Genomic DNA, 26,755 nt, shown 5'->3' on the forward strand with positions numbered 1-26,755 from the left:
TGGGTTTAAATGTTTTATTTACAATTTAAAAAATTATTTAAAAAATAATACATATATAATAAAAACATTACATTTCTATTAGAAACAGTAAAAAAATATATTCAAGAGAGACGCTGTGGGTAAAGAAGTGAAACGGGAAATTGGAACCGTTTGGATCTATTGCGATGGGATAATTGTGGATACAGGATAAAGGGAGTTAAGTTGAATAATTAAACGCTGCTCTACAGTTCATGGCCGTCACCTCAGACTGTGTTAGTACCATGTGGCCAGTCCCCTGTGTCGAACATGTGCGACATCAAATAGTCCTCATACTGTCCGTCTATCAGCTTGGCTGCGTTATTCCTGGCGAACCAGCAGTCCACGCTCTGCGTCCCGCTGTAGATCCGCCGGCTCTTCTGAACCACCAGCACTGAGCGGTCCTTCACCTTCAGGACCGGAGAGGGTTTCATGTCCCCCTGTGCAGGAAGCTCTGCCAGTCCCACTTCCTCGTACAGGAACTGACCTGAAAGAACAATCAAAGGTGTCAGTTCTTTCAGTCTCAGAGTTTGATTAAAAGACTAGACAGTTGATCATTTGTTTCCACAAAGATAAAAGGATTCAGTTTCCACAGAATCTGGCCACAGACAGTTGAAGAAGACTTATTGTTATGATGGTCTACTGGCCAAGATCTTGGCTTTACTGGACTGAAGGTTCTGTGCACCTGGGTTGGAGATGTGTGCAGAACCTTCTTTTCTCCATATGTCATTTTGGCCCTTTACAAATTGTGTTGCAAGTGCAACAGTCTCCTCAAATGATCTCTGACATTTAGGAAATGCATCTCAAACTGCATTAGACACTAAAACTCAGATTTGTTTTAGTGGGTTTGTTGCTCCTTATTGCAGGATCAGGCAGGTTTAACAGCAAGTGGCACAAACCGATGAGACGAATCTTTCCATTCAACATGAATGGCTTTTTACTCAGGCATGTGAAATAAAAGCCAATGAAAACATATGCACTACCTCTCTGAGCTCAGAGAGGACATTAATGTTGACCCTACTGGTTATGGGTCTCATGATGGTGCTATCTGTCGGACAGCACTGTGGTACAGAATGAGAAATCTGGAACCTTAAATCTGGATTTCTATGAAATTCCTATTCATTTTGATGTCCTCTGGAGCTTTAGTCTAACACTACTATCGGGTTTAAATTTCAGCTTAATGTTTTAGCCGTAGTGAGCTGTCTTGAAAACAAATGGCTGGATTTCCATGAAAATTTGCCTTGAATGTTTCTGATCCCCAGAGGAAACTCCTGACCTTTTCTCTCTCACCACCCTTGCTAGTGAGGCTTCTTGCTTTTAGGCGTGTTCAGCGACAAATAATGATGGAATTAATCTGTCATCCTCCATCAGCGCTTAATTAAAGCTCAAACCCTTGCTGACACTTACCCAGCAGACCGTGGCAGTTGTGGGACAGCCCCTTGCTGTTACCGATGTAGAACCCCAGGTGGTCTCTCTGGTAGGGGGCTGGGTTCTTGTACTGATGCAGCAAGATCACAAAGCTGATGTTCCCTCCGACCGTCACTGTCACGTTAGACTTCCCCACAATGGACAGTGACAGCACGCCGCTGTCCACTGCAGCAGTGGAGTGGCAGGGCAGGACTATGCGGTCTCGACCGTCCAGGATGACTTTCTTTGGGGTCACCTCGATGTAGGCACGTTTAGGACGATCCACCACGATGGTGATGGTGCTGAAGTAGGTACGCTGCTGCTTGTGGCTGCCTGGCGGAGCTGGGGCACCGATTAGCTTACCGTTCACTGTCACACCTGGAGAGCAGAAATGAGAATGAATGATTTAGATCTTGCAGTGACCTTTGGTGCCTTTTAATGATGTTTAAAAACATTACAAATCTTACCGGAGTGCTTGTGATCAGAGACGAGGCGTAGGATGTGTCCAGGCTCACCGTTGATGTTAAAGCATACGGTCAGTTTACTGAGAGGGAACTCCACCACAAAGTGAGGGTCACCATCGGCTAAAGTTGTCAGAGGAAAGAAATGGTGCTTTTAAAGACACAGCTGCAAACAGCAGGGATGTAGCTGTAAGTAGACTTCTTAAAGTGAAATGTCCCGTTTCGAGACAGTATGGACAGAAATATGGAGTTGCTGGTTATAAATGAACATTTTCTCTCACATGGCCATGTTTTCAGATTTTCCAAGGACTTGTACTGCTGCGTATTTGTGAGCTTTAGTTTGTATATTTAGCCAGATTCTCCTCAGGCCTGTGAGAACCAGCTCAGAGGAATAGAGGAGCGATGAGATGAGAGGAGATGATAGAGCAACAGTAATGACAGGGTCATTAGCCCTCACTAACTGCCTCTGATGGGATCCTTCACTGTAACACATGCGCAAACATCCACTTCGAAACTCTTTGCTCTGTCCCGTTCACCCACACTGCGTGTCTGTGTGTGTGCTTGTGAACACGCACTTGCATGTTTAAAGTGCCACGTAGGGCCTGTGTTGGTATTTCAATTAGACCCTGCATGTTTTTTCCCTCTTTCCAGGTCATGTTCAGAGGCATCCCTGAACCCCTCGCTGTCTGTGAGATCGCTGCCGACTGTCTGACGAACATCCAAATTACAGGCCGCCCACACAGAGGGTGTAGAGAGAGTCTACTGTACATTCCCCCTCTCCTCTCTTTAAAGTTTTACTAAAGAGCTGTGTGACCATGATGTTTAAAGTATATAGGGTTCAGAAGCTATCAGATGAAACAGTCGGGGAAATACATGTAACTGTTTACATGATAGAGAGAGAATGTGGAGTCACCTGATGTTTTGGAGATGGTGATGGATTTCTTGGCTGGTCTCCTTTCAACTTTACCTACAAGGAAAAGAATATTTATCTTAAGCAATGAATCAAATGGCTACCATTGTTTAGGGCTTCCTCTTAAAATCTTCCATATGAGTAACATTAACTGTTGGTGGCTTTGTTGTTAGTGTAACACAGGGTGTCTGAAGAGAGGGAAAATTTCTCCAATGGAATACTCCACCGAAAATCTCTATCATGCCTTGCAAGGCTTGAAATGTGGCTCTAAAGAGTTTGTCATTTGTGCCTTTGCAGAGGCATAGTTAGCTGTGGTAAGCTTGGAGTAAAACCAGTTACAATGGCTTCCGAAGGTGACCCAGTCAAATTATGGATAAAAATAAAATAAAAACGTATCTCCTACATAAACCACCTTCGTTTAAGCTGTCCATATGCTACGTTTCTTGCAAATACTCATAATTTTGGCACAGTTTGGTAAAATGTAGCTTAATACATAGCTGTAAACAGCTAACTATGCTAGTGACAAAAGCTGTGTATTTAGCCATATTTTCTCAAGGATATGGCTTTGCAGAGTTTTTGTTTGTTGCTAGCTGTTCTAGCAACAAATGGAAAATGTTTATAGCCATATGTTGGCAAATAAGCATATTCTTCAAACTAGCTTAATAAACTGTCTGTTTCTTGCTAGTGAAATTAAGTGTTTGCTGATTGAAATTAGCTGACTCAATGTTAGCAAGGTTAGTTCTTAGCAAAAAAGGTGACCATCTTAGAAACAAACGGAAGCTGTTTATTTTGCTAAATTTTGACAAAAATATAAATATTAGGCTTATGGACTCTGTTGAAGTGGATTATGGTGCAGGAGTGGTTTTTGAAGTCTCAGTGGACATTATGCTACTTCTCTTTTTCTCTCAGTCTAAGCTAACTACAGTTCATAGTCACAGTCATCCACTGCAAAAAGAAAAGGACCAACTTTTCACAATCACAGTGAGTATTTTGATACTCTATATTCTTTCAGAGAAGCTGTTGGTTTCAATCCCTCTAGACACTCTAGAGTCAATCCTTCAATCAGTTTTATGCTTGTGTTTACCTGTGGTAGCAGACTTTTCAGACACCCTCTACAACCAACTGTAGGAGACACAACCTCACCAATTGTGTTGCTCTGAGATGAAGTCTGGCTGCCTGGCTTCCTGTTGGATTTCTGTGGGTTTCCCTGCTCTGTGTCACCTGGCAGTTCATTGGCCGTTGAGACAGCCTCACCCACTGCTGGAGTGATGGTGGGCGCTGGAGCCATGGTGCCGTCAGCCATGACCTCAGGCTTCTCTACCACCAGGTTGGTGAGGGGAGTGAGGAAGTGGTAGGTCAGAGAGAGGTTAGTGGCTTGATGAGTGTGGTCCTCCCTCTCCTTGCTGGTTTGGCTACGCAGCCGCGACCTCAGCCCCTCCTTGACACTTAGGAAACCCCACACACGTTCTACAAAGTCTTCTGCTACTGAATCCAGAGCGACCCCTAATCCCTGTGCACCCCCTGACCCTGGAGCCTTAGCACTGGCAGCCATCGCTGCTGTAGCTGCTTTCACATGCTTCTCAGTCTCTATTTGTCGGTGCCGCAGAGGCACGTCTGTCTCCAGTATGATGCTCTTGTCGTTGTTGCTGGCAGTCACCTGGACATGAAGGGATTCTGCACTTTCGTTGGTGAGCTTTCCAGCAATTACAATCTCAGAACCGTTGAAGTAGTTGGTGAACATATGCTGGGTGACGTACTGGACGGAGTCCTCCGTGTAGTTGATCCTTATGTCGGACAGCAGAGGAGTTCCTATCTCGTCATAGAACCTAGAGAAAGAGATGAGAAGAAATCTAGAAATGCAGTAGACTCTTGCAGATATGATAAAAAGCTGCAAGGCAAAGATTTGATCCTGGTTGCATTTTCAAATACAATCCTCTACAATCAAGATTTGGTAAAATTAGGGCAAATAAGACCTCTTGGTTAAGGTTAGATTAGGGTTGTGGTCATGACTAAAAGAAACCAACATTTGTTGTTGGTAGGGGATGGGATGGAAACAGCATCTCCGAGTCAAAGTACGGTTGTGCTCTGTCTGCATTTGCTCCTTCAGATCGTGGAGTACTCTGTTCCTCTAGACATTAGAGCACTTATTGGTTTAGTGCCTTTGCTCAAGGGCACATCAGTTGCAACAAGGTTATTATTCCAGATTTCATCAAATGTCTTGTTTATCCAAACATGCCACCTTCCGGCCATAAACCTGCTTGTCTAACCTCTTTAAGCCACCGCCACCCCACTTCAGAGTTTGTGCACACATTCATAAAGGAGTGTGTATAAAGCAGAAACTGTGCATGTGTGTGCATAAGTCCTGGGTCCCATCCTTGTTGTCACGCTGCAGTCAACTTCCTCACCTCTTAACCAGCGTGTTTGCTCAAGCAGGACGAAGGCTATTATCTGTGGAGTCTATCTGTTAACCCCACGTACATACTCAGACGCAGGTTTCACAACACACACACATTCCTGCTCAACTGAACAAACACTTGGTGTGTCCGAGTGCGGAAGAGAGAGAGAAGAGGGTTGTGTGTAAAAGATAGGGGGGGAAAAAAGGCCTAAGAGAGAAAGAGGGTTGCTGTTGTGGTCTGTGTCTGTCACATGTTGAGGCTGATTAAAAGGTCTGTTGTCAGCACCGTCACATTTGCAGTCTTCGTTCCTTCGTATCTTGATGAGAGATGGAGGTGCGTGTCAGAGGGGAGAGAAGGGAGGGATTAGGAGAGCTAATTGTTTAATAAGATGCGGATTAGACTTTTATGAGAGAGAAGGAATTGGACATTAATTGCTTATTTTAAGTAATATTCAGTTACATCATCGTATAGAATGGGTATTGAGGTTTTCTTTCTCTAAATGCCTAGTGCCTAGTATGTGCTTTGTGGAATAATCCTGTTTGATCAACAAGTGCAATGCAGAAATAGAACAGCGTACACCAAAGATAGAGACAAAAAGAAAATGCAGACTTTGCATGAAGTCTTTGGAAACTTCATAAAATCAGAAAACAGATGCAACATTCTCATGTCTAGCTCAAAATGGGATTTAGAGAAGGCCAACAGTCAGAGAAGGGAATTCTGGTTTCAGGGCAGCAAAAATCCAAAAACAATCCAAAGACAGAAAAAGCTGATGTAAAACTGAAGAGGTGCCTCTAGCTATAAATCAGTGTCTTTCCAATTTTAAATCACTTTCAGACCATTATAATATTGAGTTCCAGACAGTGTTGTCTGAAGCCACTCTTAGACCATGTTAAGGGCAGTTTAAGACAACAATCAGACCACATTTTCAAACCAGTTTCAGGTCAGTTTTAGGTAAATTCACACAATCTAAGACAAGTAGCTTGGTCTTATACAAGTCTTAGATTAGCTTGGTCTAAGACTAAGTTAGTTTAAGACCAATTTTTCACCAATTTTAGTGCCTCACTTTGGCTCCAGTGGTGGGCAACATGTAAATCAGTTTCTACCAGTTTTAGACCACTCACAGACCACATTGTTAAGCTACTCCTAGACGAGCATCATTGGCCTGAGCAGGTGTAGGCAGTAGAAAAATTGAGTGAAGGTCATTTAGAAGCTGACATAATGAGCAATTTTAGAAAAATCCAAGATGGCCATTTTCCAAAAAATGTATAGGTTTGGAAATCTTGCATATATAAAATGTATATACGCACTGCAGCACAGCAATAAAGATAAACACACTCATACCCTTTGAGCATAGCACTGGCATCGGCCTCCTCATGGATGCGTCTCATCATCCCACAGTTCTCCAGGGACATGCGCTCCAGCAGCCGATAATCCACATCATTTCCAATCCCGATGGTGAAGATGCAGAACTTCTCCTGCACAGCCGAGCGGGTGTTCCCCAGGATCGCCATGGACTGCATCTCCCCAACAGTTGGTCGCCCGTCCGTCAAGAAAATAATGAGGGACACACTGTTTTGGCTGGCGTCGGGGCCCGAGAGGTAATCACGAAGCAGAGAGGAGCCTGTTTGGATGGCGCCATCAATGTTCGTGCCTGAAATGGAGGGACATCACTGGACATTAATACTCTTATGAAAATGTCAAGGACATGGAAATACAGTGGATAAGGAACGTTTTTATTGCCCTGAGGCAAAATGAAAACCAAAGCTTATTAAACAAGATGTTTTTCCACTTTCAGCCTATAACCAACATGATGAGTGTTATGAGTTATTCAGTGCAGATCTTCACATACAACCATATTTACACCAGAAGGTACACTACAAGTCTTCAGTGAAACATGAATATGATATTTATATAACTACAAGTTGCAGAAGAGTCAGTTCCAGTATTCTTTTATGGACGACTTAAATCCCACAAACAGAGTTGTAATTATCTATCAAAATACAGGAATCACGTGATGAAGAGGAGAATAAAGTCTCACCTCCTGTGGGCATCAGCATGAATATAAACTTCTTGGCGTCTCTGACAGTGAGAGGTGTGACCGGAACAAGACGGTTGGGCTGCCAAACTTTGATCTTGTTGGAGAAGCTGATGAAGTTGAAGCGATCGTCGGGACGCAGATCCCTCAGGATGGTGAACAGAGCATCTTTAGTCTAAGAGAACACTGATTTCAGATCTTTACAGTCACTTGTCACTTTTAAGATTGTTGCTCTCAATCCAGAATAAACCACTTCAAGGCATCCTTCAAGCCTTGGCCTTTATTGGGGAACATCATACCACAAGGCCAGAACAGAGCCTTAAAACATTTTACTTCTCATGTCCAATTCCAGTTAAGTAACTTTGTTTTGAGAATAACTTTATACTGCAAATAAAAATGACTTTTATCATAATCAAGTCTGAAAAACACAATTTTACCTCCTAACCCCTAAAGTTAGATAATGCATTTTAATCCACAAAGTACGATGTCGCCTCATTCATCTGTTTGTTCTTTCAACCAAACTCTTGCTTATATTGAGTTAAATGTTCAAACTCAAGATGCCATTTTCTTTTATGACTTCACAATTACATCAAATCCAACTGACTCTCGACTGGATAATTTAATCCATGTTCCTCCGCCCAAGTCATGAACTGGGAAACAAACTGAAACTAAGTTCTGCTACTCTGTGAATGACAGGGGTTTGGAACATATACAGTCTATGTTTTACATCTGTTTTATATCTTGTGTCAACATATACTTGACGTTATATTTTGTATATGTTCGGTTGTTGATACACAGCCTGGTCTTGCTCTCTGTAGTAAAGCCACTTTTTGCAGAGCTGCAGTGGCTGGAAACAAACACACACATACCGGTCAGTCAAACTCCCAGCCTTTTGACAAGCTGTGGTGTTTTTTTCTCACACACCCACTCCACCCTTTGAATGAAGCTGTGGAGGGTGGTGTTAATAATGTTGAAAACTAGTGTCAGAAATAATTATATAGTAAGTTTTGTTTGTCATGCAAAGATAAACCTGTCCTCTGTGGAGCTTGACTTTGCTCTGTGCATCTGTCAGTGTGTTCAGTGGGTTTCGAATGGCTTCCATATGTAATTCTTTACAAAACATGGACCTGGTGTGTGACTGTGTGTTGATGCTGACACTAAAATCCATCCAAAAGTTGACAATGCTCTGGATTTTTGCTGAGGGTTTGGGAATAATCATATTGTGGAGCTTGATAACAGATCGAACAGGTTAAGTTTTCACGTTTTAAAAAATAGGTAATTTGCATATAGACTGTAAGATTTCTTCCTGGAGCTTCACTGTCTCAACATCTGCAGCTCTGCAGCTCTGCAGCTCTGAGCGTGGGTGTGATATATAATTTGGCATATGGGCTGTATACAGCAGGGGTCAGAGCCACAGACTGACCCTCTCTGAAGCCCTCTATTGTGAGGCCACATCAAAACGCACTTGTTCTGTTCCTGCGGTCCATTGGGGGCTGGAGGTGGAGGGGGGGCCACAGATCAAGGAGGTCGAGGGTGCTGTTGTCTAAAAAGTTCCATTACCCCATAGACACTGACCTTCCTCCCTCACAGCGTGGCCTTGTGCTGTGTGTGTTTCCACTTTTCTTTCTCCACTGAAAATCTGTTTTTCAGTTTCTCTCCTCTTTTCTGCGTCTGTGCTCTGCGCTCATGGCAGCTGCAGGGCTCAGCTCTGAGTCTGGCTGAGGGGGATTATCGTACGATTACAGATGGAGGAAAAGGTCTGATATTGATATTCCAGTGTAGGAGGGAGGAGGTGGGGAGTCAGGTTTCGGATCCAACACAGCCATTGAAATTCTGCTTGAAAACACTGTAAACGGCTTTGCACGGGAAGCAAGGCTGTCTGGAAATTCATCAGATTTCCTATGACACACTCCAGGAAAATAAAAATGATTTCATATCTAGTGCTTCTGCTCCAGGGTGGAACTGCATTAGACTTTAATGAGAAAATACACCAGACTTCTCAGCTTAAATCCCACATTGTCCCTACAGAGAGCATCCACTTTAATCTAATAAAGACCACTTAAATTTAATTCTGGAGTCAGATATAGTATGTGCTGTGGCAGAAAAGTAGTGTCAAATCCAAATTTAAAGGACAATGCCACGATTTTTGCATATTTTATCCCATTTACTAGTAGCACTGTAAACTTTACATCCATCCTGATACTATTCCTAAAGCCATGGTTTTTCAAACAGAGATTTGCTAGAGATATTTAATTAATTATAATGAAATTTGACAAAATAATTGTCAGCTCGAGGTCTAAATAGCATTTTCCAGAGCTTTTGACTACATCTCACAGACTTCATCAACAGGTGGAATTTCCGCAGGACCCTGTCTACTGGTGAAGACCATGACACGACAGTCAAAAGGTCCCGAAAAAGCTAATTAGTGGATCTTGGTCAAGAGTGAACTTTAACACTCAGCATCACAATTAACATTTGTGTTATTGCTGCATAGTAATGCAGTTAAAACCACATTTTATTTTGAAATTGACTTTAGTGTTTCCTCACAGTTTATCTCTCCTGGGATTTGTCTCTCTTCAGCGGTCAAGCCTCAAATCACAGATGTCAGCGCTTCCCATAAACAATTGAATGGACCACTGTGGGACGTTTTCAAATCAAACCCAACTGTATTATCATGCAGTCATCATCAACAGAATAAAGGCAACAGAATTTTAACAGTGATGAATTACCAAAAATTAGCTTCATATGTGGGTAATTAAACAGTTGGTAACAGGTTTGCTGCAGCAGTTTGCAGCTTTACCTGTCTGATCTTAGTCCCCAGCATGGAGGCGCTGGTGTCGATCACAAACACCACGTTCTTGGGTACAACGGGCAGATCTTTGGGAGCAAAGTAGTGGACGAAATGGCCGTTTAAAACCTGGGAAAAGAGAAGAGTTTAAGGACAGGCAGCAGGCGGCGAGGTCGGTGTCAGTAGTAGTGTACGATTGTGATTGAGGACGCAGCCTTGCTCTGAAGACAGAGTTTGGCAGCGGAGTGAGGCTGGTGGCAGGAAGCCAGAGAAATTAATGAGTAACAGGTGGGTAGATGAGTGTGTGTGTGTGTGTGTGTGTGTGTGTGTGTGTGTGTAGCTAGATGGGAAATTTGTGTGCACGCATGCAAAATATGAGAACTATTTTTTATGCTTCTCCACAGTCTGGTTTTCTTTATCAGAACCTTCTGTGTTTATTACGCTTGTTTGTGTGTTGTAGTTTATAAATGGAGCGAGTGTCACCTGAATGTCTCCTATCCCCATGTCTCTCTGGACGTCGTAGCGGATCACAAAGTCTCCCAGGATGCCGTTGGTTGTGATCTTGGCCTGTTGGACGATGTTGGGGGTGAAGGTGATCTTGCAGACGTTCTTCTCGTTTTTGATCACGGTGGTGACGGGAGGCTCGGACTTCGCTTGAGCACAAAGAGAGGAAGTTGTGTTTGTGTTTTAACTGGATCGAGAACAAAACCCTGAGAGATGAGTAAAGTGGCCGTGACCTAGGAGCGGATATACACCGGTCCCAGGGCAGTCTGAAAAGGATATGTGTGCTTTTTATGACTTGTATATACTTTATGCATTTATATTCTCTATTATTTAGATTCAGAATTAAAAAAAAATACATTATGATATTTAGAATTAAATAAAAAGTTAAGCTGCAAAAATATTTAATTAATTGATAAAATATTAAGATGCTATCAGGAAACCTGGTATCCTGGGTGCATTAGGCACATTTGCGGCACCGTTGCTCCTGCCGTTGCGGAGCGGCAGCACCTCCAGGTCCTTGATCAGGGAGTGGTCGACGATGGTGACTTCCAGGCTGAGGCGGCTGACCAGCTGCAGCGGCCGCAGGCTGGTGATGTGCTCGTAGCGTCCCAGACGCCGCTGCAGCAGCTCCTCATAGGTGAGCAGGAAGACTGCCCGGTTCCTACCTGGGATTTTAGCCGCCATCCTGAACACCTCCACCTCCGGCTCAGGACTGGAGATGAGAGAGGAGAGAGGAGGAGACAGTGGCAGAAACTGGTCACTGTACAGTTTAAAGGAGTAGTTAGAGGTTAAATAAAACAGAATCTGAAAGAGCAGCAGCTACAAACAGAAACAATATGAAATGTAAGAAAGAAGAGAAGCCATTAGAGAAGGTGGAGAGCTGTAACAGAGGTGGAGCTGTGGAGGGAACAGTCCAAGTGGTGATATCATGAACATGGAAGAACTGCTTGTGTCTAATCTCACATCTTCCACTTCCTCCTCTGCTCTGCCCTTTTCACAAAATCTCTTTTAATGAAATGTCACTTTTCACATGACGGCTGGAAACGTGATGTCACTTCTTCCATACATCACGTCTTAGCTCACACATTTATATGACATTTCTTTGTCTCTGGAGCAATGGTCTTCCAGCCTGTGCTCTCTCTCTCTCTCTCTCTCTCTCTCTCTCTCTCTCTCTCTCTCACACACACACACACACACACACACACACACACACACACAAACTCACTCTCTGTGGCCGCCTGGTTGTGGTAACAGAGGTTATAGTTGGGGTATTATCAGTATGTGTTTGCAAAATGGGAACATTAGAGGGAGCGAGTGCTGCTGTGTAATTAAGAGGAGACACCAGACCATAGGTGTGTCCCCACACACACACACACACACACACACACACACACACACACACACACTCTCTCAGGTTTCTCTTACCTTGCATCACCTGACTCTTTGTTTCTGGGTTTGCCGTTCTCCTGTCTGACCCTCTTTTCCTTCGGCCTGACCTCGCTCTGGTAGACACGCCCTCCAATGATCCTGGTTCACAGGGTCAAAGGTCAAGGATTAGAGTGGCGCTCATATTCAGGACCACCTATTGTCACAGTTCAACTGGGTTCTTTCTTACAAAAGACTGAATTTGTAGTTGTTGCTTCTTGTTTACGGGCACCAGTCCAGAGTGAACTGTGGCTACTGTGTGTGTGTTAACAGCGGAATAAAAGTTGTCACCCTTTCTTGTCTCTTTGCTAACATCTCCATAGCAACAGAAACATCGTAAATCCTCCCAGCCACTAAATCCTGTTGTAAGTTTGTTTCATAAAACACCTTCTTTCCAAATCTGCTTAGATTGACTAATTTCTAGACTGGCGGGGCCGATGTTATTGTTTGGTGTTTTACGTCTAAAGGTGCCAAATTTTCTGCTGATAACATTTTTTCAGTTTATACATGAGGACAAAGCTTTTATTACTTGAGCTCTGCTTTGTAACATAATGATAAGCTTCATGATAAGACTCAAAACTGGCTCTCAGTACGGCAAACCTTACTGATTACAATAGTCATTGGTTATATCCACATGAATGAGAATAATTATCTTCATTTTAAATAGTGACTGTAGAGCAGTGGTGCTCAACCTCTGGGTTGAACACCGGTTCCAGAATATGTTTCAACCCCTCATAACAGTCTTTCATAGTCACTGAATTAAAAGGTATATTCTATAAGCGTAAAAGGCAGTTTCCTCTACAAGGTTTCCAGGTGACACTGAATCCTAACTTTATTGATCATCTAATTATGATTTTAGCTCCACCATCTGTCAGTGCTTGCTGATGCTCAGGTGACTCTTACATGGTGAAGTTGGAGACGTAAGCGTCCGCGGGGATCTGGAACTGGAAGACGGCCTCGGTGGCGGCGGAGTGCCGGTTGAGCATGGCGCAGTACACCGCGGTGAAGGCATAGCGGGAGATGATGGTGGTCTTGATGGAGAGTTCCTGGATGTGAGGTTTGGTCTCCTGCAGGATAAAACGTTAAGGCACTATTAATACTGCAGACCCACCAGCAGCACCTAAATATACCCTGGAACCGTGCCACTGATGCTAAATCTGGCGCGACGATTTTACGCATTTCTGTTGCGCATTTTGATATTATTTTTTTTCAGCCTAGAATAACTCATCCAAGGAAAGCTGAATTTCCTTGTAGCTGCAGTAACCAAACAATCAGAGGAATTTGTTCCCATGGGCCATGATCCAGTGCATTACAGCTCCTCTGGCACATCTGCGCGCTTGGCTGATCTCTGTGCGTCACGCCCAAAGCGCACAAGTTTAGGATGACAAAATTCACTTCTAAATAATCCAGACTGGGTCATGCATTCTGGGTCATTATTGACAATATAATTCTCTGTTGATCAAACGTTTTATTCATGAAATGACCAGATTCTCTAAACCTTTAAACTCCTAAACTCTCAGCGCTCTGACAGATCACAAGATATCAATAATTATCCTGTGTGCCAAATTGTCAGACCTACCACACCAAGCTAAGATAAGGCATTGCTTCTTATCTTTGATTTTAAATACACCTCTTAAAAAGTCGACTTTTATCTTTGCTTTCTCTTTCAAATATATTTAAAATGTACAAGAAAACCTCTAATATGTAAATTAAAGGTACAAAAATAGAATAGCGTCAAACCTCTGCAGTGAATCTGACTTTACCTTGGTTAATATAGTTTTCACCTGTCGGGGAACCCTGCGTGGTGCCTGTGGGTACAGAAAAACAGGTCATATGAGGAAATCCAAACACCAGAATGTGCTTCACTTTTCGTCTTTTAAACATCTTACAATATCTAAATCAAAGTCAGCCAAGTCGTAATCAATATCGTCTTCAAACTGGGATCCCTCCAGTTCCCCCAGTACGCTCGGGCTGGCACATATCAGTAAAGTCAGCAGCAGCAGCATCTTGGAGTCCTGCTCAGTGAAAAGTCAAAAAGATAAATGGGACATTATTTCCAGTGCGCAGCGTCTCGGAGTCTCCGTCAGTCCGGATCACAGTGACCGGACAGAGCAGTGGCACGGTGGGGAGAAGGGAAGTACGCCCACCCACCGGAGGAGAGAGATGCAGTGTTTTTAGTCCCACTCCTTAACAAGTGGCAATTTGCGTTGCTGCTGCTGCCGCCTTTAGGGACCGTCGGAATATTTGCGATTACGAGCATTAGCCCTAAAAAAGGAGGTCTAAACAGTAATTTGTCACCACTTTGAAGCATTTCCGTGCTTCACGTTCAACATGATATAATATCTATAAATTCGACTGTGGGATCAAGAGGAACTCCACGGTCAAAGTATTAACCTAAAATTTCCCTCTAAAAGATTTTGAGTGAGAAAAGGAGATTGATGCCATGTTCATAACTTGTATTCACATTTGTCATGTTTGACACCAAGTGAGAAATTTGGCAACATTTGAAAGGAAAATTCTCCCACATTCATCACCACTAGGGGGCACAAATCCAGCATGAACCTAAAAGTCAAGTCATTATTGTGCTATATAGATGTTAACATGTAGCTTATTATATGTTTCATTTAATCTATAATACAATCTCTAATACAAAACATAATCATGATGATCATGGGTTCATAAAGGCATTAAAGTTTCAAATGGAATGAAACATCTATTTTATGTTATTACATGTGTAAAGGTCATAGGATGATTTAATTGTTGATGACTTGGACTCAGGTAGTAGGGACTCAACTCAGACTCAACTCAGACTCAACTTGTGACTCGACTGAAACACTGGGCTGAGCATTAAAACATCTAAAGTTCATCACTGTTACTGATGGTGAACAGAAGGGAGCATCCTGCAGTCCAAACACTCAGACTCACACAGAAATGGGATCTCACTCACACTTACTTAAAATACTGGGTTCGTACAGGTAGCATGTACAGTTTAGTTGGTGCTGGTGGGTTGGTCCTGATTCATGAACACATGCACAAAAATGTCATTTCATTTCTAGTTTTTAATTAGAAGACATCATTCTGTCCCTACCACACAACATACTGTAGAGTGTGATGGATGCAGCACAGGAGCTGGAGTTTACAAGATGCACTTGAAGGCAGCATGACTGCCATAAAGGATAATGAGCTTCCATCAGCTGCCTCTAATCTGACCATTGTTTCATAATCAGTAATACAAATTTACTACTGTTATTTTAACCTAAGTAGCCTTATAAACTAAGGGAAATAAAAACAAACTGTTTATTAAATTTAATTTGAAGGAACAAAATGGCACTGAAACACTTTAGTTGTCAGCTCCGTACTCAGTGAGTGTGAGGGAGTTTTAACCTTTGTTGACCCCCCTTTGTTTCACTCAGATTTATATTGTTTTCCACTTTGCATTAACACTATAGTTTTTCAATTACGCTGAAAAATGTCCATAATTTCAGACATATTGTTGCCTAAAAATCAAACATGACACTTTTAATTGATCTCATGTATTATGAAAGAGGGGACATGAAGGCTTCAGAGATTAGGTTACCTTTGGCGCCACCTTGTGGACATAATTTAACATTACATGATTCTCATGTGGAAATGTGTCATGAAAATGTTCATCTGTGTAACTTGTTGTTCTCCACAGACTTTGAAAAAAAAAACAGTGTATCAGAATAACATCAGAATGATATTTGGCCAAACATGCACCTAATCAGATAATGATTTTTAATCGATAATTAAAAATACCCAGAGCACCAGATCTTTAAACAATCTGTCTGATGTTAAGACTCTTTTTAATCTATGAATGTGTCAAGTCTGTCCTATTTACCCTGCCCACACTGCAGGTCAAGTTTCAAAGTTTCCTTCTCCTCTCTGGGTTACATGAAACACAACAAATATTGACTGGGGCCGGGAGTCGATCAGTTCAGTGGATTTTAACCTTCAGTTTTCAGCTCGGCTGTGTTTCCACAAGGCTCCCTGCAGAAGGACCGTCTGTCTCCCAGAGCAGTGTTTTGTTTTTTATGTGTGTATGAGGATATGTGTGTTTGAGCCCACAGGCCTGGAAAAATGAGGCGTCTGCAGCTGCTGCTTCTGGGGCTCCTGCTCCTCCACCAGGGCCGCTGCTTTGAGTTTGTGATAGATGGAGAATGGGAGGAAGAGACAGTGAGTTGGAGAGATATTTATTGTCAACATAGAGCTTAACCAACTGCACAGACTGATACTGATCTTAAATCAAAGTATGAATCAAGTTAGTTGTGTTTTATGAACTTTAGGAAAGCTAAAACATACATTTATATTCTGATGTACGTGAATAGATTTGGCATCACTGACAAGAAGCCATAACTTTCTTTTGGTTTTTAAATAGGTTTTAATGTTTTTCCAATGAATAAATATGGAAGTAAAATATATATCTATATATATATAGATATAGATATATATATATTTTAAATCTAAATGCTTGCTCTTAAAACTCATTCACTTTTGCATGGCTGACAGCCAATTTTCCATGATATGTACTACTTTTTAAAATCTTATTTATTCTGTGTTTTACTTAAATCCTTTCCACTTGAAAAGCTTGATGGTTAAATCACATTTTTCATAATTGGTACAAAAATTTTCTTTATTGTGTATATTTTTGAATTTAAATGTAAATGCTTTCATGGACATTTTGATCCTCAACACTTTCTTTCAAATTCAGCTTTGTATGTCTGAAACCTAAAGTTTCATCATTTTCTCAATATTTTTTGATCTGTGAAATTCTTTTAATCATAGAACATATACAGCCAACGAGTCAAATTTTCTGCAGAAAAGTGAAACAAAATCTGTCTAATTCACTTAAATAAATATGATTGTTAATTGTGATTAAAACATTCCCCTTTTGCATATACTATTTTTTGATTGAAATAAAAATGTTTGCCATGACATTTGAGCTTTAAAATTCACTTAAACGTTTGCTTTTGTATAGCAGGGACATATTGTGAAATCACTCAATTCTGATTAAATGTTATGTAAATTACATGAAATATTATGTTTAATGGAATTTACATAACATTTAAACAGACTTTAGAGATTTAAAATATGAAAAATATAAAATGAAAATATAACATAAGCTGGGAATGCAATTTAACAAATAAACGGTACAAAAATAAATAAATAAATAAACAAATATATATATATATATATATATATATATATATATATATATATATATATATATATATTTATAACAGCAGCTACATCCTGACTTGTTGCATTCAAATATGAAATTTATGTCTTATTTATCTAAACAGGAGAAAATGTCTTGGTGGTTAAATCTTTTCAGCATTAATACAAAAAAACATTCCTTCTTGTGAATATTGTATTTTCTGAAAGGTCTGGTCTGACCTTTGACCCCGCTTATAGACTCACTTTTGTTCTCCAGACAAGAAGCTGTTTTCAGATCCCTAACGTCTGAGAAAAACACAAGCAACATTTTCTTGAATTGTGTTGTTCACATTACCAGATGAAATTCTGGTTTTCATCCAAAGCTTTCTTTCTTCCTCCAGTCAGATCTACGGGATCATCGGGAGAGACACAAGGTGAGATCTTTTTCAAAACAACCTGACTTCTTTTTGTAACTTCTATACATGTCTAATTTTACAATACAGGACATGAACCCTATGTTTGCTTTTCTCATTGATGTTGCAACAGCTGCAACATAGATCCCTGGAATGCATCTCACTGATTGCACAAAAATAAACAAGACATCACCAAACAAACTGCCTGATCCTGATTATAATCCTGCATCATCTCCAATTTAATACCACCAATTTGTGATTCATAATCAGCTGAGAGAGCAGATTAAGACAGTGTGATGCTGATAACTTCTGCGTGTATGTGTGTGTTTCAGAGAGCGATATTGACCAGCGAGGAGCAGGAAGACTTTGAAGTATGACTCTCGGCTTGTTGTTGGAGCCCTCTCCACTGTGACAGAGTTTAACCTTATCTAATAATCAATATGCTGCTGTTTGAAGAGATTCCCATGACTGGCGGGTTATTGACTTTGGTTGCCACTAATCCTGCTCTGCTTCCCTTTTCTGTCTTTCTTTACCTACGAAATCAAATCAGTGGGACAGCTGTGTGACGTCTGCATTATTTTGTGGCATTAATTTTTTTTCTAATCTGCCTTTATATCAAACTATGATACATTGTTTATGCTTTAAATTCAACTCATGGCGAACAGGTTATTTAAAGGTCCTATATGCTATACTTTTCCAGTTAAGTGTTGATCTCCATCACAAGATATATTTGTGGTTTTAAGAAACAAAAACCATCTCATGGTAGTTTTACATCTCAATTTCTAAATACAGGCTGTGTGCATTTCTTTTTGATACTTTCACAGTATTAATATAGAACCTAGACCTGCTTTATAATCAAAAAACACATGGAAACATATTGTATTGGAACTTTATACAATATGGGACCTTCAAAACAAAACAACCATATTTGTTGAATGTTTAAAATCTTAGCTTTGAGTCAAATTATAACACCAGGTCGAAGAGGATCAAGACCAACCCAAGACTGGGACTAGAATAAATTGAGTTGTTACCAAGACTAAGAGTATCTAATAAAATGTGGGAATAAAATTTGACAAAAAAATGTGCATGTTCTCTGCATGATAATCCATAAATGGAACATTAAATTAGAAATTCATTTGAAACCCATACGTGATGCTTATTGATGCAAAATATACCTTGGCTGCAATCAAGATAACCATAGTCAGATTTCTGTTAAGGCCAGAAAAGAGACAGAAAAGACCCAAGATCCTCGTTGTCTCTGTTTACTACCTGCACAGGCGATCCGTGGAGATGACATCACCGTCAAGAGCTACAAGGTGGAGAGCCGCATCACATCCCGCTTCGCCCACACCACTGTCAGGAGCTCTGTGGTCAACTCAGGCTCCAAAGCTCAGAGCATTGGCTTCAACGTCCAGATCCCCAAACGAGCTTTCATCACCAACTTCACCATGTGAGCCCAGAGCCATGCAATCTGAAAAGCCTGCTCATCAGAAATGCGTGCCACCCTAATTTTTCACTCCTTCTGTTGCAGGAATGTGAATGGGATAACATTTGTGGGCTCAGTGAAGGAGAAGACTGTAGCCAGGAACCTGTATGCTCAGGCTAGAGCCAGAGGCAAGGCAGCAGGCATTGTCAGGTACTGGACCGGACTCCTGGATTTAAATCCTCTGTAGAGCTCAACAGCTTCAAAAAGACTGAAATATTTCTGATTTACAGGGCCAACTCTCAGGACATGGAGACCTTTAAGACAGAGGTCCACGTTCCTCCTGGCAGTAACATTGAGTTCGAGCTCCACTACCAGGAGATGATGCACAGGAGGCTGGGTTTCTATGAGCACTCGCTATACCTGCAGCCTGGGAGGCTGGTGCCACAGTTCCAGGTAAGAATACAATGACGTGTGTGTGTTTCTGGATGCCTGTGTGTGTGTTCTTTGTAATCGTCCCTAACTCTGTCTCTCTTTAGGTGGATGTGTACATCTTTGAGCCAAAGGGAATTTCCATGGTACAAGCACTCAACACCCTCGGGTCTCAGTTTTCAGATATCATCAAAACTACATCATCCAAAGACAAGGTAATACTGGAAAACACACAGAGATTCAGTACCTCTGGCAAGTCTGCACAATACAATAAATCTGTTGTTTCAATTTTAGAACATATCTAGAAATTTGAATTGTGAGATCTATATCGCGATCCATTTACTTGATTGTAGAGTATTTACCACAGATAAGTGTAAAAATGAAGATCCGAATGCAGTTCAAATACATCTGTTCAAATACATCACGTCATTTAAATTGGTTGCAATTATGCAATAAATTCAAGAGTTATGGTAATTTATGTCAGATACAGAGGCGAAAGAGGAAAAAGTGTGGAATATCAAAAGAAAAAGAAAAAGAAAAATCTAAATTTTAAGAACATGCACTCAGCAAGGTGAACCAGTGTGAACTTCAGTGCAACCCCATGACACCATGCTTTATTTGCTTTTTCTGGGTGGTGTATCTAGGTCACCTGCATGCATAGACCCAGATACACTGAATGAAAATGTTTGGTGAATGAATCTCAGGAACGTTTTTAAACCTTTTTGAAATTATCAACCACTTTGGATGAAATGTTAAAAAATGTTTTGCAAATAAATTTAAAGTGGTGTAGAGTGTTTAAAGGAAAATAGGAGTAGCTTGTACTTAAGGATTTGTCTTTCACCAAAAATGTGAAAGGAAAAATGAATTTTGCTTCATTTATTTTTTATTTGCGAATTGCGTGTCAGGATTCAGGAATTATTTGCCAAAATGTGAAGTTTGATATAAACAGCCATATGATGCATCTAAGTGCATCAAAATGAAGCTTATCTTTCATGATTCATGGCCAAATTTTCCATCAATGGTCTCTTTTCCATCTGATTGTCGAACCAGTTGTATTGTGCGCTGTGTCCATGTCCCCAGGCTCATATTGTCTTCAAGCCCAACCTACAACAGCAGAAGAAGTGTGACAACTGCACTGACAGCGCTATAGACGGCATCTTTACCGTCAGATATGATGTGAACAGGGACAGCAACTCTGGGGAGCTGCAGGTATCACATACTTAACCATCCAATCTGTGTGTAAAGCCTCATTATTCAGCTTGAATGCAGCTAGAAATGGTTTGGACGTGACTGTCTCTCAGGCTTCCCTTGTCTCCTCCAGGTCTCAGACGGCCACTTTGTCCACTTCTTCGCTCCGTCCAACTTGTCCCCCCTTCCTAAAAATATTGTGTTTGTCATTGACGTCAGCGGGTCCATGTGGGGGGTCAAGATGAAGCAAGTAAGAGATTTGTTGTTTACACTTGCAGTTTTGTGCACTTTGACCCTTCCACCCATCCTCCTGCTCTCTGTTCATTCTTTATGTCTTCTTTGTAAAACACTGCCATCCTGTGGTCGTTCTGCAGAATGCATTTTAATTCCAAACCTCTCTCACAGACAGTGGAGGCCATGCAGGCTATTTTGGATGACTTGACTATTGATGATCACTTCAGCATCATTGACTTCAACCACAATGTGCGCTGCTGGAGTGAGGAGCTGGTCCCTGGCTCGTCCATTCAGATTGCTGATGCCAAGAGATACATCCAGAGCATCAAACCCAACGGAGGTGAGGCATCATGGGAAAGCAAAAAAAATGGTGGATGCCACAGCAAAATGAGAAAACAATGACAGTTTCAAAGTATTTGGTTGCTCTGACCTTTGACCCCAGGCACCAACATCAACGAGGCACTGATGAGAGCAGTTCAGATGCTGGTGAGGGCGTCCAATCAGGGGATAATTGACCCTCGCTCCGTCTCCATGATCATTCTGGTGTCAGATGGAGATCCCACTGTGGGTAAGACTGACTGACTTATTCCACTGCTACTAACAGACTTTAGATTGGTGCTGTCGACCAATTTAAATGAATCTGTCAGGTTTAGCCACTTAAAACATATGTTTTAAAGGACCATACTGTACCAGTGATTTTGCTACAAACCTTTACTACATGTCTTATTTTTGAATATATTTTTCATAGTTTCCAGTAATATAAAAGGGATATGACATTAAGAACTTACAAAAACACCAATATGGTCCTTTAATGCCAACATTTTAGGTAAAAACATGGTAAAATCAGCTCTTGAACCTTTAAGATGCTGTTAAATAAGATTTCTTTTTAAATCAAAACACCTGACCCAACATGGTTTTCTCTCTGCAGGTGAGATCAAACTCAGCACCATCCAGAAGAATGTGAAGCGAGTGATGAGAGAGGAGTTTTCTCTCTTCTCACTGGGCATCGGTTTTGATGTGGACTATGACTTCCTGGAACGTATTGCCATGGAGAACAGGGGCATGGCTCAGAGGATCTACGCAAACCATGACGCTGCAGAGCAGCTACGGGTTCGACGGATTTTTATTTTCACATTCAAAGACTTTGACTCAGGGTTTAGAGAACTGACGCTTCCCTGATGCATTACCTGTCACACAGTATCACCTCTGTTTCCCTCCTCTCCCTCTGCAGAAGTTCTACAGCCAGGTCTCCTCTCCGCTGCTGAGGAGAATCACCGTTCAGTTCCCAGAAGACTCTGTGACGGACATCACCCAGAACCGCTTCGATAAATTCTTCAGTGGCTCAGAGTTGGTGGTGGCCGGGAAGGTGCTGCCATCTGAGAGCAACACGCTGACCAGCTTCACCACTGCATCTGCTGTGAGCCTAACACACGAGCATACAGTTACAACCACGTTTACATCATTATACTTGGCGTATGTCCTACGTCACTAATTCAGTGGTTCCTAGAGTTAATAGCTGGGGGTTCAATGTCATGGCTAAAGGGAAGAAACAGGACCTAGTACTACCAGTGTCCCATCCCATCTTGTCCCGCAGGCCCGTCTGGACATCACCCTGGAGACAGAGGCCGACACTGCAGAGCTGGACACGGAGTTGGCCAAGCAGCAGCACTCGTTCACAGGCTTCGCCAGACAGATGTGGGCCTACATCACCATCAAACAGCTGATTGCTGAAAGGTGAGAGGCTTGAGAGCATGCAGAGTGATACAGGAAACATACAGAAGCTTGTCAGGTTGATAACAAGGTCCAAAATTCAGAATACAGTGAAGAAACAAGATTCAGAATTGGCAAAAAAATCCCAAAAAAGAACAAAACAAACTTGGTAACTATAAAACTACAGTATCATTGCTAAACTTAACAGTGAATTTGTAGTATAGTCAGTGTTTACCAGTTGCGGTGTGGCTCTCCTGCAGGTCTCTGGCTCCGACAGCCGTTAAAAAGAGGAGGATCACCCAGCGGATCATGTCGCTGGCTGTGGAGCATCAGTTCGTCACTCCGCTCACTGCTCTGCTGGTGGAGAGCGAGGACGCCACAGAGAGGCTGCTGGCCGACTCGCCGAGGGACCCCAAGCACGGCTGCTGCTCAGGTGCCTGACAAAAGGCAGCATAATGTTATACAATGTTACACGAACCAAAACAGACACTATAAAGAGAAGGAAGAGGAGAGAAAAAACACATCACATATTAAACAACAGAGAAACACATCAAACATCTAAAACCATAATGGGATGTGTTGTACTATCTCACCTGTATGTAGGTACAGGATTAGGAGGGGGCTCAGGGCCCAATGGTGTGGCTCCAGTGCGAGTCGTCTACCAGCCTCCACCCTGGGTCCAGATGACCACTCCGGCCCCCCCGAGTCCAGCTAAGAGTGGTCCAGAGGAGTGGGCTCTGCCTCAGCAGATCAACTTAGGTAACACACACACACACACACTTCTGGTGACTCTCAGTGTTGTTTAAGTGTTTAACAGTGTGAGCAGTACTCAGTGTGTAATGATCTGAGTGTTTCTCATCCAGTGGACAACGACCCTCACTTCATCATCCACCTGCCCGGAAGTAACACGGACGTCTGCTTCAACATCGACTCCAAACCTGGTCACATTCTCAACCTGGTGTCTGACTCTGGAACAGGTACTAAATGTTTACAGAAATATGTTTTATAAGCAAATCAGCCCAATGTCTGTTCCTGTTCTAATGGAACAAGGTTTAGATAAACGTTTAATAAGAAGGTTAATATCACAATGACTTCCTGGAGTCGACCAGTAGAGGAAGTCACTAAACCTGACCAAGAAATAATCCAGTGCTTAAAACCACAACTTGCCGTTTCTAGACTTTGTTTGTTGTATGGAATAAACAAATGAAATATTGTTTGTTCATTATTGAGCTTTTAGAAATGCAGATTCTATTTCAACTTTGGACAGAGACAAGCTAGTTGTTTCCCTATGTTTAGAGGGTTTGTCCTAATCTAGGCTAATCGCCTTCTGGCCCTAGCTTCATAGTTAATGGACACACGGGAGAGGTATCAATCTTCTCATCTAACTCAAGGCAAAATAACAAATAAATGTATTATGATAATTATAAAAATGCTTGAATAATGTGTCACTATTTGCTGCAACTTTACAAATGTATCATTTCTTCTGTCAGCTTCACAAAACTCAAACCCAGACAATATCAATAGATGTTCTTTAACACACTTCAAACATCACTCAAACCTCAGCAGATGCTTAGTGTTGTCACACCTCGTATTTCCTGGCTCATCCGTCCTCTAACCTCCTGTCCTGAAGGTGTGGTGGTGAACGGTCAGTTAATCGGCTCGAAGCAGGTGCAGAAAGGCGGCCTGAAAACCTACTTCGGCATCATCTCAATCTACTACCAGCCTGATGGAGTCAGCGTGACGGTCAGCACCGACAGCATCGCCATGACTGACGGCAGGAACAACCACACCTTCACCTGGGGGGCGACGGCTGAAATCACACAGGATGGGTAACAAACACACCTTTGGTGACAGTGTCTTGATTTACCTCAGCTTTAGGTCTGGCTCGGTTTGTCTCACAAGTCTCTGTGTTTCAGGGTGAGGATCTCCATTGTGAGGGAGTCTCATGTTACCGTCACAATAAATAATAACACCCAGGTGATGGTGTTGCTTCACCGTGTGTGGAAGAAACATCCTGTTAATGTTGACTTCCTGGGTATCTACATTCCCACTGAGAACCAGTACTCCCCTCTGGTTCACGGGCTCATAGGTAAGAAACACTCGACCACCTCACAGGCTTTGGGAAACCAAACTGGCTTTCGGATGCTGATTTGCTGCAACAGTAAATCAATAGGTAGGATGTTGAGTTTTAAACTGAAGTCATCCAGGGGTTCCTGAAGGGATGCCATCTTTGTAGGTTTCTGGGAAATTTACATTTGTAAAAACGAGGTAACTGTGGATAAGACACCTTTCAATCAAGCATTCTGCTATTTAAGTTTGCTTAATAGAACAATGACTCTCAGATCTGCTATCAAAACAGATAAAAAAGCAGCTATTGAATTCATAACTAATGGTTAAATATGTGCATAAATGTAATCTAAAAAAAAAAATGTTATTCTGCAAAAATATTTAGATTACATTACTTTGAAAAGTAATTTTATTTCAGTGAAAGCTTTAGCATCTCCAGTAGTAATAACAATATAATGTATTAATAAAATAAAAATACACAAATGGAGGAAATTCTGCTGCTGCTAGATACCATTACATCAGAGATGTCATCATATATTTTTTTCTTGTTGGGATAGAAAAACTTCTGATACTGGTTTAAAATGAATACAGGATAAACTTGGAATATTGAAGTTGTGTTATTGGGTGAATTAGTGGCATCTACTGAAGGGATAAGGTGAATTTAATGCAGGCTTTACTGCTGTCTAACCCTAAAACTTATGTAAGTGGTAGGTTTGAGGCTAAGAATCTGTGTGTGATCTCACAGGGCAGTTTTCTAGAGAGCCTGAGGTGAGTGTGTACGACATCCACCAAGGAGTCGACCCTCTGAAGAAGGAGGCCACCATGGAGGTGAAGGGAAACAAGCTGCTTGTCACCAGGTACGTCTCACAGTGTCTCACATTAAACCGACTTCTGAACAAAGTATTTCTTATTACATCCATAAACTTGTGTGTGTGTGTGTGTGTGTGTGTGTGTGTTCAGGGGCTGGCAGAAGGACTACAGGCGTGATAAGAGGCGCGGCTCTAATGTCAACTGCTGGTTCATTCACAACAGTGGGAAGGGCTTCATCGACGGCCACTACACCGACTACATTGTTCCAAATCTCAGCAGCTTCCTTCACATGCTCTGAACAGACAGAGACATATTGATATATATATACTGATCTACATACTGAGGTCATAGGTTCCAAAGAACACCTGAAGTCACTTTTGTTGAATTTATTTGGACAAAATTTACATCTGCAATATTATGATCAACTTGAATATTAACACAAAATAAAAAACAAATCGAACACATTGCTCTATGTTTGCTCTGTGACGCCTCACTGGAAATGCACTGTGGGATATGTATATGTACAGGTGAATCATAGGGAAGTAACTCTGACACAGTAGAGTCCCTCAGCCAAACGGCTTCCTGAGGTCAAAGCTGGAGGGGCTGCTGGTTCAGGCCAGTTTAGAGAAATCCTCGTAGGCGACGTCCACTCTCTTCCCTTTCTGTTGACCCTGAGGATGAGAAGACACTTTGATAACATAGAAACTAGATACAACAAATACAAACAATGCAACATAAAAGTGAACGCAGCAAATGGAAAGAAATAAAACTTACGCTAACCTTTAAAACTTGTTAAGTCTTATATTTGATATATTTTACACATTGAATGTGGACAGATTTTGCTGGTGCATTATGGGAGGATTATTAATTAATTACTTGATGGGAAGATGAGTAGTGCATGTTATCAAATTTCTGAATGTATTGCACTTAGCCACTTCTCAAAGAAAACAAATGAAGACAGTCTGTTAAGGTCCCATGTTGTATAAAGGTAGATGTCCATGTGTTTGTGATTATAAAGCAGGTCTAGGTTCTATATTAATACTGTGAAAGTATCAAAGCCTCAGTCCACAGAGAAATGCACACAGCCTGTATTCAGAAACTGAGCCTTAAAACCAGCTGTCAGGACTTCTGGAACTTTATGATGTCACAACAAAGCAGTTACCTCTCTCAGCCATCACCCTAAGATGTGACAGGTACAGTTTTTATTTTTGCTGATGTGAGAACAGCCTGAAGCCTTGAAATACTTACAGAGTCCAGTGTGAGTGTGGCGCAGAAATGTTTTTCATCAATCCCCTCCAGCACGGCCTCGGTGTCTCTGTACGGACCGTTCAGGATCAAAACCCTTTTACCTGCAGGAAGATT

The 26,755-nt window shown here is 41.7% G+C and overlaps 3 protein-coding genes across 4 annotated transcripts in view; 1 reads left to right on the forward strand and 2 right to left on the reverse strand.

Annotated features, from left to right (window-relative positions):
- itih5 (inter-alpha-trypsin inhibitor heavy chain 5) lies at positions 1–17,490 on the reverse strand. Of its 2 annotated transcripts, XM_071502105.1 has the most exons (15): positions 17,472–17,490; positions 13,831–13,956; positions 13,705–13,749; positions 12,845–13,008; positions 11,942–12,043; positions 10,957–11,228; positions 10,496–10,665; positions 10,025–10,141; positions 7,228–7,399; positions 6,531–6,840; positions 3,937–4,619; positions 2,797–2,850; positions 1,890–2,006; positions 1,423–1,800; positions 1–502 (listed from the first exon to the last, which is right to left on the reverse strand). In XM_071502105.1, exons 2-15 carry the CDS (start codon positions 13,945–13,947, stop codon positions 243–245), a joined length of 2,961 nt encoding a protein of 986 aa, XP_071358206.1. In that variant the 5' UTR covers positions 13,948–13,956; positions 17,472–17,490; the 3' UTR covers positions 1–242. The 2 variants fall into 2 exon arrangements, with proteins under 2 accessions (XP_071358206.1, XP_071358205.1); XM_071502104.1 differs by lacking the exon at positions 17,472–17,490 and having other exon boundaries at positions 13,831–14,529.
- itih2 (inter-alpha-trypsin inhibitor heavy chain 2) lies at positions 15,863–25,857 on the forward strand. Its single transcript, XM_071502115.1, has 21 exons — positions 15,863–16,135; positions 17,518–17,550; positions 17,862–17,900; positions 18,807–18,979; positions 19,061–19,165; positions 19,246–19,408; positions 19,492–19,599; positions 20,465–20,593; positions 20,706–20,822; positions 20,978–21,146; positions 21,249–21,374; positions 21,735–21,916; positions 22,038–22,223; positions 22,401–22,540; positions 22,777–22,949; positions 23,120–23,275; positions 23,380–23,493; positions 24,147–24,345; positions 24,433–24,605; positions 25,329–25,440; positions 25,544–25,857. The coding sequence occupies exons 1-21, from the start codon at positions 16,040–16,042 to the stop codon at positions 25,689–25,691; spliced, it is 2,841 nt and encodes a 946-aa protein (XP_071358216.1). The 5' UTR covers positions 15,863–16,039; the 3' UTR covers positions 25,692–25,857.
- The window catches only part of kin (Kin17 DNA and RNA binding protein), a 3,084-nt gene continuing 2,093 nt past the window's right edge, over positions 25,765–26,755 (reverse strand). Inside the window, exons 11-12 of the mRNA XM_071502127.1 lie at positions 26,642–26,742; positions 25,765–26,064 (exon numbers count right to left, since the gene is read on the reverse strand). Coding sequence (XP_071358228.1) covers positions 26,005–26,064; positions 26,642–26,742 — 161 coding nt within the window. The 3' untranslated portion in view covers positions 25,765–26,004. The remainder of the gene's footprint in view (positions 26,065–26,641; positions 26,743–26,755) is intronic.

This window comes from Trachinotus anak, unplaced genomic scaffold, assembly GCF_046630095.1.
Source record: "Trachinotus anak isolate AG129_WGS33_773 ecotype Australia unplaced genomic scaffold, CSIRO_AGI_Tana_v1 ptg000018l, whole genome shotgun sequence".
Classification (NCBI taxonomy): Eukaryota; Metazoa; Chordata; class Actinopteri; order Carangiformes; family Carangidae; genus Trachinotus; species Trachinotus anak.

What these genes read in the sequence shown, in the direction of transcription:
- itih5 (XM_071502105.1), bottom strand. Translation starts at nt 13,947, where the DNA reads ATGCTGCTGCTGCTGACTTTACTGATATGTGCCAGCCCGAGCGTACTG. An exon ending in TAATGCACCCAGGATACCAG is followed by an intron (nt 10,666 to 10,956) that starts GTTTCCTGATAG and finishes TTTGTGCTCAAG; the next exon opens with CGAAGTCCGAGCCTCCCGTC. An exon ending in TGGGGATAGGAGACATTCAG is followed by an intron (nt 10,142 to 10,495) that starts GTGACACTCGCT and finishes CTCTTTTCCCAG; the next exon opens with GTTTTAAACGGCCATTTCGT.
- itih2 (XM_071502115.1), top strand. Translation starts at nt 16,040, where the DNA reads ATGAGGCGTCTGCAGCTGCTGCTTCTGGGGCTCCTGCTCCTCCACCAG. An exon ending in ATCATCGGGAGAGACACAAG is followed by an intron (nt 17,551 to 17,861) that starts GTGAGATCTTTT and finishes TGTGTGTTTCAG; the next exon opens with AGAGCGATATTGACCAGCGA. An exon ending in CTACATCATCCAAAGACAAG is followed by an intron (nt 19,600 to 20,464) that starts GTAATACTGGAA and finishes CCATGTCCCCAG; the next exon opens with GCTCATATTGTCTTCAAGCC.